The sequence below is a fragment of the Ptiloglossa arizonensis genome, chromosome 7, assembly GCF_051014685.1.
Source record: "Ptiloglossa arizonensis isolate GNS036 chromosome 7, iyPtiAriz1_principal, whole genome shotgun sequence".
NCBI classification, from domain to species: domain Eukaryota; kingdom Metazoa; phylum Arthropoda; class Insecta; order Hymenoptera; family Colletidae; genus Ptiloglossa; species Ptiloglossa arizonensis.
Window position 1 is genome coordinate 13,584,247 of NC_135054.1, and position 12,547 is coordinate 13,596,793.

The 12,547-nt window shown below is 42.0% G+C and overlaps 1 protein-coding gene across 5 annotated transcripts in view; it reads right to left on the bottom strand.

Moving 5' to 3' along the window:
- Positions 1-12,547, bottom strand: part of LOC143148830 (zinc finger and BTB domain-containing protein 8A-like) — an 85,880-nt gene that overhangs the window by 58,854 nt on the left and 14,479 nt on the right. The window contains exon 5 of one of the 5 annotated variants that reach the window (XM_076315553.1): positions 5,900-6,315. The exons of 2 other annotated variants lie outside the window; for them this stretch is intronic. In XM_076315553.1, coding sequence (XP_076171668.1) covers positions 6,020-6,315 — 296 coding nt within the window. In that variant the 3' untranslated portion in view covers positions 5,900-6,019. Of the gene's footprint in view, positions 1-5,899; positions 6,316-6,338; positions 6,869-6,898; positions 10,477-12,547 lie in introns of those variants that run through there. 2 more of the 5 variants (XM_076315555.1, XM_076315550.1) reach the window with 2 other exon arrangements.

Genomic DNA, 12,547 nt, shown 5'->3' on the forward strand with positions numbered 1-12,547 from the left:
TGAAATTTCCTCAAAGCGAGCCCGACGCGAGATAACCGATGCAAAACCGATCGTCGAGATAACGCAGGCACGATACTCGGAGGTGTGAGAATTGTTTTCGAATATTCGAGCGTGTCTCGCGAAGTATGCTCGAAGAATCGCGCCCCCGTAACAGAGACGCTCCGCGGAATCGAGTTCCGTTAAGTTTTGACGAGTTATGTCTTGGCCGTTTAGCCGGCCAACTTCCCGGAACAATTCGTGAGAGCTTCTCCTCCATTGGTTAAGCGAACGGAGTTTCGAACGAGAACGGAAAAACGAAAGCCTCTTGTCGCGTGCTCGAGAAAACGAAAACTCTTCGCGCTGGTTATACACCTCTGCTCGCGGTTGATCCTCTTATTGAGCGGTCGACTCCTGGTACGACCATTCATCCGTGAAGCACAGCCCTGTAATAAGGGCGAGAAGATATGCCTTTAAGGAGCTTATCGCGGAAAGGACTTGCCCGCCTCCACGGAGTTTCTTGGTCTACTACCCCTTTCGAGATGGCTCTCTCGTCCCGATCCTCTTCAACTCGCCCCAGCCTTCTCCCTCCCGACGTCACCCGGGGAATATTAAACAACCGATAGCCTCGCGAACCGTGGAGAACCATAATACGCTGTTTCGTCCTCGAAGCCGCTTTGTTCGAGATCGATTGATGCTCGCGCGAATGCCGGTTGCACGAAGAGACCGGAGAAATAGTTTTCCAGGTGGAAGTAATGGTATCGATGAGAGAGAGAGAGGGGGGAAGAAAAGTATTCGAAAGGAAGAGAATATGCATCGTCGAGAAAAGGAACCGATCGATAATGAACGATCGCGATTGGTTTCTGCAATTTAGGGCTCGAAGAGTCTCACGAACCGGAGAATCGATCGAATGTTCGATGTTTGCGTTCGGAGAGACACGTTGCACGGTAATTTGGACTTCTAACGGACGGAGTTACGCGAGTTTACTCGAAAGCGGGGTAGGTGGTGATTCTGATCCCGCGTTTGGACCGAGCTTGCACGTGACAGACGAGAAGGGCGATTAGGGTGCATCGTGAGCGAAAGAATCTGTGAGAAGGAACCATTTTTATAGTTTTGTCTTTGTACAAGTATCGTCAATTGTACAACAACGAGAAGTACCATCTAATGCAAAATAGCAATTAATATAATTTACGTAGTTTAGTCGTGTCTTTACGAAAATATCAATACGAATAGTGCGATTTTTTCCTAGAGTGTACATCAGAAAATCATTTTTTACAGTTTGAACGACAATGTGAGTTTTTTGGTCAGACTTTTCTGGTGAAAATGAGTCCAAATACGACCTCGTTCGAATTACTTTCAATTCTATTTTGTTCGTTTCGAAAAGTGGTCCACGGTTGTAGAAAATTTGAATTTTCATTAGAGAACGATATTCGATCGATGGATCGCTCGCGGCGAAGATACGCGAAGAACGGAGAAGGATGTTTTTGTTACTTGAATCCGGTGTAAAAATTGTCACTCGGAAGCGAGAATTACCGTACAAGGGGATTTTATTAGCGAGTCCACTGATACGGTGCATAAACGAAGTGGAAATTGGAGAGCGTTTCGCATTTAAACGACGTGTTCGTAATCTCGTTGTCACTGAATTCGAAACAGTGTTTTGCGAAGTCTGGACGAAATCAATTATCATTATGGAAGATCGATCGCAACAACTCGACGCATCCGGGAAAATAGAACGTGTTGTTGTAGTAGCGGCCTTTAAACAGAATTGTTGAACACGGTGTAGAAATACTTGACGTTATTAAGATCCTGTTTTAACGAGCGTTACTACAACACCTTGTGCAATTTCTTTGACACGGTGCTTATAGAAACATGTTTTTAGTAGAAGAAAAATGCAAATTTTACTCCTATGTCCTTTTAAATATTATCGTACATTGACGAGACATTGAGACTACGTTAAGGGGGAAAAAATAGTACGCGTTTGAAAAATTGCTTCCAATTAAATCGTGGTAATAGATTTTTTTTAAATTTAATATTGAAGAATATGTTGCAAAGACCACGCGACAAAAAATAAACTCAAAATCGCTCCTGTATTTTTCAAAGGATCCTTTTGTTCCACATTTTGATCGAATCAAATTGTAAGTTCTATTCGACAAGATACATCGATTTGAATCGACTGTATCGAGATGTATCTTTCGAGATTTAAATTTCGACCTAGCTAAAGATTTAAAATCTCGTACATTCCTTCCTACGACTTCACAATGAAACGAGAAACTCATCGACGATCCAGAATGACATTCGCTCCCTCGACTCGTTACAAAATGAACGTACAACTCCTCGGTATTAATCACGTTTAATTGCGAGGCGAACGATGTTAATACTTCTTCGTTTATCCCAACGAATACCATCTTTTAATCAGCGTGCCTCGCGAGAAATATCTACGTAATAATCCCGTATAAAGATTCACCGTCAAAGATTATTCGTAAAATTTCCCAGCTGCATCGACCGCAAAACTCCGCAAATGGCGACAATTACCGCGTAATAAAGAAAAAGAAATCATACTCTTGAATTGCACGAAAAGAGAAAGAAAAAAATGTAATTTACCGGAACGGAAAATATCGGTGGGATTTTCCCGAGGGATACGAAAAATAAAGTTGTTATTTAAGGGTGATAACTTAAAGTGGCTCAGCCAGCCAACCAGTGGCGAGAGAAAAATAGAAAGGAGCAACGTACACCTCTCTCGAAGAAGATCGATCGGGCAGGGGATTGGTAGAGGGATGCGTAAGACGCGCGAAAAGAATAATTACGCTAATGAAGGGAGTGGAACGTAATTAAATACAACACCGGCCGAACCGATGGCTCGTGTCGTCGCAAAACGGACGCAAAACGACGAAACGCTTTTTATCGTTAACCGTGAAACACCATTTGACCAAGTAGAGCGAAGAAAGTCGCCTAATACTAATTTCCATTTGCAGAGTATCCTAACCGGGCGTTACGCGCGTTACTAATGCACGAACCGACCGATTCTCGGCACCAAAGGTCCTGCAAGAGAGTCACCACCGTCACGAAGTAGCTTCTTGCAAGCGATATGACAACGTGTCTCGTTTAATCACACCACGAGTTCCAGGAAGAGTGAGCGTGTTCCCCTCCCTCCCGAGAAACTCATGGAATTAACTGCCACGACGAAACCGTCAATAATTAACGCGTTCGCTACCAACCCCGTATATACGGGGCGTCCCCTTCTATCCGAATCCATCGTCGCAGATGCCACGGTGCGTGTTCTTTATCGGTTTATAGTAACGTATTGCGTTAAATTCTCAAACGTACAGTGTCGTTGAGCTGGATAACGATCAAATAGACGTACCGTTGGTCCAGGGATAATTACGGGAGTTAAGAATCGGTCGTGTGTATTCTAATGGGACATGAAAACGGGACACGTGTGTTCTAACGGAACACGAAAACGAGACGTGTGTATTCTCAGAGGATAGAAAATGGGATGTATGTATTCTTACGGGACAGAAAGTGGAATGTGTGTGTTCTGACTGGACATGAAAATTGGACACGTGTGCTCTAACGAGACACGAAAGAGGGGTATACGGGTTTTAACGGAACATGAAAGCGGGACGTGTGTATTTCTAACGAAATATGAAAATGAGACAAATGTATTCTTACAGGACATGAAGTGGGATGTGTGTATGCTGACAGAACATGAAAATTGGACGTGTGTATTCTAATGGAGCATGAAAACGGGATGGATGTATTCTAACGGAACACGAAAACGAGACGTGTGTATTTTTAGAAGATACAAAATGTGATGTATGTATTTTTACAGGACATAAAGTGGGATGTATATATTCTGATACACACTAACAGGATACGAGAATTGGACACATGTACTCGAAGGGAACATGAAAGAGGGGTATACGTATTTCAACGGAACATGAAAGCGGGACGTGTGTATTCTAACGGAATATGAAAATGAGACAAATGTATTCTTACATGACACAAAGTGGGACGTATGTATTCCGACAGGACACGAAAATTGGACACATCTACTCGAAAGAGACATGAAACCGGGGCATACGTATTTTAATGGAACACGAAACCGGGGACATCGGTAAAAATCCGGATGCATCCCACGGTGCAAAATTTGTTCTCAGGCCCTGATAGCGAACGTGTTAGAGGGAACCCGAAATAGACGGGAAACCCCATTTTCCTCGCCACCCTGAACGACTTTTCCATTTTGGACTCTGTGGTCCATTCGTCGAGAGTTTCGGCAATTTTTTTCCTAACGAATCTGGACCGGTTCGAGGCCCACGAGATTTGCACTCGACTCTTGGCAGCGTCGCGGAATCCGCTTGTCCATCAACACGCGAGGAGAAATCGATACGAATCGGTGCGGCGTGAACATTGTTGCGAGCGAGAGATTGGACGCTCGCAATTTTCGCCGCGCTCGGTTTGATAAGTACAGGAGTTACGAACCGATACGGTGTGTTTTCGTGTGTGTGTCTGTGTCTGTGTCTGTGTGTATATATCTGTGTGTGTAAGAGAGATGGTGGGGACACACACGCGTAAAGCTTTGTACTTGCGATCATCTTGCGTGACTAGCATCGCTCGTTCCGGAGAGAGATTTTCCTTCTCCGAACGCTTTACGCGCTTTACGAGGGGGGGCTTTTTTCTTTTTTTCTTCCTTTTTTTTTTCTCTCTTTTCATTTCGCGAACGATAACGTTTAACCGAGCGTGAATATCGATCGAAAGGATCCTGCGAAACGGTTGTTGACGTTGAGTGACGAGACGCGAAGGAAATGGATGGAAGAAACGACCTTTGATATTTATAACGGGAGTTAAAACAGAAAAATCGTTCGAGAATTTAGGAGCGCTTCGATACTCGCCGGAATGAACGAACAACGAAGTGCTATTTTCCGCTCGCTTGCTCCGAGATTCGCTGCGTGTTTATCACCGTGGTGTCGATAATATGCGAGACGTTGAGAGGAACCCGGGACCACACTGCGTAGATGCGATCGAAATGAACAAAAATTTCTGAATAAACCTGGACCCGAAAATCGTACGTTTCGAGTTTCTTTTTTAAACGGTTCGATACTTTCTCGATTTGTTTCGACGTTGGAGCGTGTTTTTTTTTTTTTTTTTTTGCAGAATTGCGAGCACGGTTTGTGACCAAAGTTTCCCAAACGTAACCTCTACCACTGGTACGGGTAAATAAATATTTTATTCGTACCTAAACATTTCGTCGATGGTGAAAAGACAAATGTACGAATAAAATTCCAGTGTATTTACCAAGTAGAAATCTATCTTTAAATATTCCAAATGTTAAATTTCTTAAAACTCGACAAAGTTTGAACCCACCTAATTTATACAATAATCGACACACTCGATTGTGTTTTCTTCGCAACGAGGGAGTATCGAATTTTGATCGAGTACGAGAAAATGTTTCACACACTTAAAACCAACGATCTTTGCATCCTTGTTTATCAACTTTCCGTTCATATCGAACGAAATCTTTCGGTAATTTTAATATCTCGGAAACCGTCGAGCGTGGATAAAAAGATTCTGGTAAAAAAATAGCGTGTTTTCGAACGACGAATCGTCCGCGCGAGCGTGAAAACGCTACTCACGAAAACGTGAGAGCGGCCGGCAACCGGCGGTGTTGCACGAACAGTATCATTTGTGGATCATTTCCCAACATCTTGCATAAAACGCGCCACCCTCGGTTTCGAAATTCGACGAGACAAACAAACATAAAATTTTTGCAAAACGAACAACAATCCGGACCGTTGGAAAAACAATTTCCGCGAAAAGGAAAATAAAACGCAATCCCCGATTGGAGCACGCGACAGACCCGAGCAAACCGGTCAGGAACAGTGACGCGATCGCCCTTCGCTCGTTTCCGCAAACACCGCGAGAATTTTCAAAACTTTTTCACGCCTTCGTGAACGAACACGGGGGTTGAAAAAAAAACCCGATAAAAATGAAAAAAAAAAAAAAAGAGTCGGAAAAAAAAAAGGAAAAGAAACACACGTGGATAGGTTCAAGTTTGCACGGTGTCGCTGGACTTCTGCAGTATCTGTATCTCGGGGTGTTTCTGTTTAATGTGACACTTCAAGTTATCCAGCCGGGTCCTACGGCAACCGCACAGAGGGCAGACGTAATTCCCTGGATTGTGAGTCAAGTAATGATTCTTTAGATTCGACACGACCCGACCGCATATTTTGCATTTGCTAGTGTACGTGTACGGCAGCTTTTCGAAAAAGTCCGACAGATTAACTTTCTCAATGTACGTAATCGGCGCGCACTCAGTGCCCTGAGGAGTTAAAAGTGTCGCATCTGGAAATAGAGAAAATTCGTGTGTGAAAAACGGCCATCGACGGTGTGGATTCGATCGGCGCTCGTTCTCCGTTCGTCCTGAGCTCCGGCTATATTCTTTTCTTATTTTTTTATTTTTTTTCGCTTCGATCGGATTCACTGTGGGTATGCAAAGGTTACACACATAAGAGGAGGGGGAAAGGTGGAGAGCGACACAATGTGCGCGCGCGTGTTGCAGTTCGGTAGCCAGAAAGATCGATGCTCGATCACGGACGATGAATCCGTGAACTGTACGATAGAAGAGACCGTGTCGCACACGTGTTAGACGTTTCACACGACGTAGTTTATTTATTAGATTAAATATATTTATATATATATTTATATTCGTTATCGATTATTGAGTAGTCAAGTATTGTACTTAAAAGGAAAGGCACCATTAAACAAAACCCCTCTATGAAAAGTCTGTTCTTGCAACAGCCTTCGGGCCTCAGAGACTAGTTCATCATGACTATTTTCGAGCCACGCCGGCCCACGAGAATCAGTTTTATACTCAGTCTTCGACGTCTTTCACAACCTACGATATAAATATTAATATAATATAATATAGGATATATCTATAAATATGCGTATAAATAGTTACTTAATACTGATCTCCTCCACCTGCGGAACAAGACTGGCATTACGAAATACAGGTAAGTGGTACACACCGGGCATGGAACTGGACGAAATACCCTAGCACCGCGTTGTTTTTTCTGCTATAGAGGGTTATACCGTGCCAAGTATACCTTTAGTGTTTCGTAAAGGAAAATTATTATACGAAAAGACACTTCAACTTTTTAACAAAATCGTTTCACCGCTCGATTCGTGCACTCGGTTCGTCAGCTTTGAGTCTCGTTTCTATGGAACTCGGGTGTCCCAGATCCGATCGAATCGCTAGAGTCTCCGGAAGAAACCTATGTGTATATACCGTAAGAGGAGAATCACGACTGTTTCCGTAGCTGATACTATTTAGCGTCTCTTCCAACTTGAATTGCTTTGATAGCCGGCTTTAATTAACAGGAACGTTCCCTCGTATTTAACGTCATTAAAATTAAACTCTGTATTCCCTTAATTTAACTACCATTGATTACCACTCTTCTCACAATTTGCACAATTTTCGATAAAGAGAAGAAACTGTTCTCCGGGCAGGAAGTTACAACCGAACGACGTTTTACAATTCTTTGGATCATGGTCACCCGAATTCTGCACAAAGTGCTCCGTAATATCGTAACTTAATGTATACTCTCTCGTAATTTCTTTCTCAAAAAATGAACTTGATAAATTGCTTTTTTCAGTTTCGAAATTACCGGTAAAGACGACACTTTACCTTCTTTTTTTTTTTTTAATATATTTCAGAGGTTCTCTCGTTCGTTTAAATGGAACCAGCGATTATTTACTGTATATACTTAACTATATAACGACTAGTTTTCTTAAAATGACCTGGTTCGTGAAAACGTAACGTTAGAGAGGATTTTCAAAATGTCTTCCATTGGCTTCGAGATGAAACTATTAATAATCTTTGCAAACAGTATTACGAACCGTATGTAGCGGAATATTACAAATTATACGAAGATACGAGTAAGTAAACAAGGTGTACCGCCATTTTACGTTACGTTGTTAAGTATTATAATTCGTTTCGTAATTCCATTCCGATAGCGGCGTTCCCGATTGTGTCGAATCAATCCAATTACAACGTACACCGAACGAGTTATTTACAACAATGGATACGAATCAACGCGTATCGATGTGTCGAATATGTTTCACAACACAAGTTCTTTTCGATTTTTTCGCAACTCGAGATTATTCCTCTCCTCGTGTTTCAACGTTGAAAATTTCACGGATATTCAGAGTAAAAAAAATCACCGATTCCATAAATGTGAAAAACCTTGAAACATCAATTTCTCGGGAAAACATATAACAAGTTTTTTTCGATTTTTTCGCAACTCAAGATTATTCCTCTCCTCGTATTTCAATGTTGAAAATTTCACGGATATTCACAGTAAAAAAAATCACCGATTCCATAAATGTGAAAAACCTTGAAACATCGATTTCTCGGGAAAACATATAACAAGTTCTTTTCGATTTTTTCGCAACTCAAGATTATTCCTCTCCTCGTGTTTCAACGTTGAAAATTTCACGGATATTCACAGTAAAAAAAATCACCGATTCCATAAACATAAAAATACTTTGAAACATCAATTTCTCGGGGAAAACAAAGTTCTCCGTCGTTTGGAAGCTATGTGGGTAACCGAATTTTTGAGAATTTTTTTACGAAAAGCTATGTATACTTTAAACGATATCGATATTTCGGGCACCAAGTGGGCGATCGAAAAACTCGAACCCTTGGAAAAAATAACCGAGAACTGTCTCGACTCGAGCGGTGTTCAACGAGATCGTTTCGTTAAATAGTTAAAGCGTATTTATTCCCCCCTAGAGGAATGAACGATTTCATGCGTCGGAACCCAATGCTAACGGCAAGCAATTTTCCGGAATTTCACCGCGGTTGAAAATCATTCTCGTTGGAGAAAAGCGTGGCGCGGTTACGGGCGTTCAGCCCTCCGAAGTATCTCTCTTATGCAAATCTAATCAAAGGCAATATCTCGAGGTTTCTTGCCGACGAAATTCCACGGCAGAAATGAACGTCTGTGATGCGGAGGATGCGCCGGTAAAACTCAGTCCCATGCGCCGCGTACTGAAGAGTGACGGAAAAGGGAGTTGATTCTCGGAGAAACCGTTTCCGTTCGAACGTGCAAACACTTGAAAACCGTAATTTTAACTTGGCTCGAAACCGAGCTCAAAAATACGTATACAAGGTGATTCGAGGATACGTGCAATCCGCGGAGCGAATCTACGCGATAACACGAGTGAAAACTGTCACGTGAAATTCTGCCCGATACTACGCTTTGCTTTTCGAGTTACGAACGAGAAAGAAACGAATCGATATTTCGAAGCTGGATTGGCAAAATACTCGTGGTGATCGTGGTACCGTGTTTGGGAAAAATTATGGACGACTATGGGCAATTTTTACGTATTGTTTCGCAGAAGTAATCTTCTCGGCTCCGTACAGTAGATTGTCGGTTTCGGTCGAATGTACGATAGATTTTGTTAAAAATTTTCGGGGGACAGTTGAAACACGTTGCTCCGTAACTCGAGAACCAAACGCCTGTGCATACATTGCACGTGAGACTTTTCACCCATCTTAACACACGCGTTTCTCCATCACCCTGTTTACCAAAGGAAAGAGTTTACCATTATTACACGTAGGCGAAACGCGGGATCCGCGGTAGGTAGTCCGCGCGAACGCGTATCATTAATCGTCAGACTCTTAATTATTTGTACTCGAGAATTGTATGTTCGACGTGAGATCTCTATGGGATCGCGAATTCTACGAAACGATCCGTGCCCGGGCGTCTCGAACGAGACGGGAACGCCGCGGGCAAGCGTTCTTATTTAATTAAAGAAACCCTTAAACTAGAAACTAGACGACAATAAATAAGTATATTCGTATGGGGATAATTGAAACGGAAAGAAAAACACGATTAAAAGTAGTCGAGCCGTGAACGTTGGCGCTCGATTAAAGTTAATGAAAATAGCCGAGTTACAAAACACCCTCGACGATGTGTGCTCGATTAATGCTAGGAATCGCACGCCCCGGCGTTCACGGAACGTGAGAGGTACGGATCCTCTACCGATAATCTCGGCTCAGCTTCCTCGTTTTCGACGTCCATTTATGCGTCCGTTTCCCTCTCCGTGTTCTACGTACGAATAGTCGAACGATTTGCACGCGTCCCGCTCGCCGGCGTTCGCCGCGTGCGTACGGAAAATTCTAGGTGAGGTAAGCTGGTTCCGATTTTGCTAAAAAGTGCTTGTGCTCTAAGCGCATGAACGGCGATATCAATGATCCCTCTCGTATTCCGTGCTTCAATTTAATATGCCTTTTCAGATTGTCGGACCTCGTTAACGATATCATGCAGATTTGGCACTGATACTTATCGGGGAAATGCGATTTCATGTGCTTTTTAATGTTGGCTACGCTCTTCCCGCAGAGCTTACAACACTCTGCACCGACAGAGCTCGACTGTTCTAACTTATTCTGACCGTCTTTACTTATATCCTTCTCTTTTTTGCAAGTTCCTGCTGTTCCTGGAATACAAGATCCCGTTTCAATAAGTTGGTTATGATCACTTGCGATTATACCGACAATCTCTACTAGATTCACGATAAGATATATATATGTATAAATATATAAATATATATGTATATATACATATGTGTACATACATACATATATATATATATATATATATATATTTATATATTTATACATATATAAGAAACGTGTATGAAAAACACCTCTCATAAAGTCACACTCTACGTCAAGTCAAAGAGTTGCAGAAAAAGAGGGTATATAGACAACCCTCGATTAAATTACGTTCTCCAATCAAAAAAAGTTTACGAAGAATATAGATTGAGAAACACCACACTCGTAATATAATATATGTATATATGTCTATTACAGTATCTATAACAGTATATAAAATTTACTCTCTAGAGATGCCTACTCGTAGCAAAGATAATCATGTCAATATCACGTAAAGGAAAAAATAAAGCGCACACCTACTGGTCTTATCATTGTCAAGAGTTACAATAAACGCAAAGCTAGCACAACACGTTGTCACACAACTGAAATAGAACAGAACAGAGAGAAAGAGAGACAGACAGACTGAGAGAGAGAGAGAGAGAGAAAATAAAAAAAATGAACAAATGGAATGAAAAAGTGAGAAAGAAGGTGGGATGGTTGGAGATGAATTAAAACACAATGGAAATAAAAAAAAAATATATATATATATACACACATATATATACACATATACAGAGAGAGAGAGAGAGAGAGAGAGAGAGAGAGAAAGAGAGAGAAAATTCGTTAAAAGATCAACGCAAGCGGAAGAGAATCCTGGCGAAGAGAACTGCTGACGGTGTGATATACTTTCTCGACGAACGCTCGTGTTCGGGTTGCGGACAAGCGATTCGGAGGTATGAAAACAATTCTGTCACAGAGAGCTTTCTTTTTCGTTTTTTCGTTTTCTTTTTTTTTTTCATTTTTTTCATTTTTTTTTTTTTTTTTTTTTCGTTTTCGTTCGTCGACGTTAGCCTCCGTTACGATGCACGAGGCTCGCATCGCGAGCTGCGCGCGAAGAAACGTGTCGTGATCTGCGCAGCAACGTTGCTGGACCCAGACTTTATCCTTCGTCGCTTGCACGAGCAACGGGCTCAACGGATCGTATACGATGACGACAACAACGATTTTCTGCGAGATCGAGCGGCAAACTGGTTCGAGAAGGTAAACGGACCGTCGCACGCGTTAGCAACAAAATCCTTGTTCCTCCGGTACCTCGCGGCGTGCACTCGGCGAGAGAATCGCACTCGGCCAAAGTCGTCCGTGTGAACGAACCGATCTCTTTCCGCAACTCCGTTGTCTCTTTTTTCCTATCGGATTGCTCGACGCTCTTGGCCGATTATTCATCGATCGTACAACACGCGTGGTACAGTTTTGCATTTTGTTGCTAAATGAAATAATACGTATGTATCCTCCCGTTTACTCGTACGAGTGCGGACGGGGGGTGGGGGGCGGAGTTGGAAGGGGTGAGGGGGAATAAAAAAGGTAAACAACGCAAGAGAGACACGTGAGAATGTAAGATTAAGATCGCCAGGTACGGTGATGTGAGACGTGGCAAATAGGTATTTGTAAGAGGACAGAGAAAACAGTGTGTAAAAGGCATGCATAGAGAATCACGCCGTAATGATATGTGTTTGTGTGTGGTTGTCTATGTATATGTATATACATACACACATACATACATATACATATATATACATATATATACACATATATATACACATATCTATATATATACATATGTATATACGTTCGTTTACAAAAATTATATTTATAATTGTGCCAAGGACACGTATGTACACATGTTCGCACGCAGGCAACACGGCATTCACGCGCGCACGCACACACCGACACGTCGGCAAACCGAGAAATTATTCCGTTATCCTGCCACGCATACAACCGGATCCACCCGATATGTATGTATATGTATAAGGTAGCAAAACGAAACAAAACAAAAAAAGAAAAAAAAAATTAATAAATAAATAATAATAATAATTGTAATAATAGTAACGCAACACACACGGGACCACGTACGCA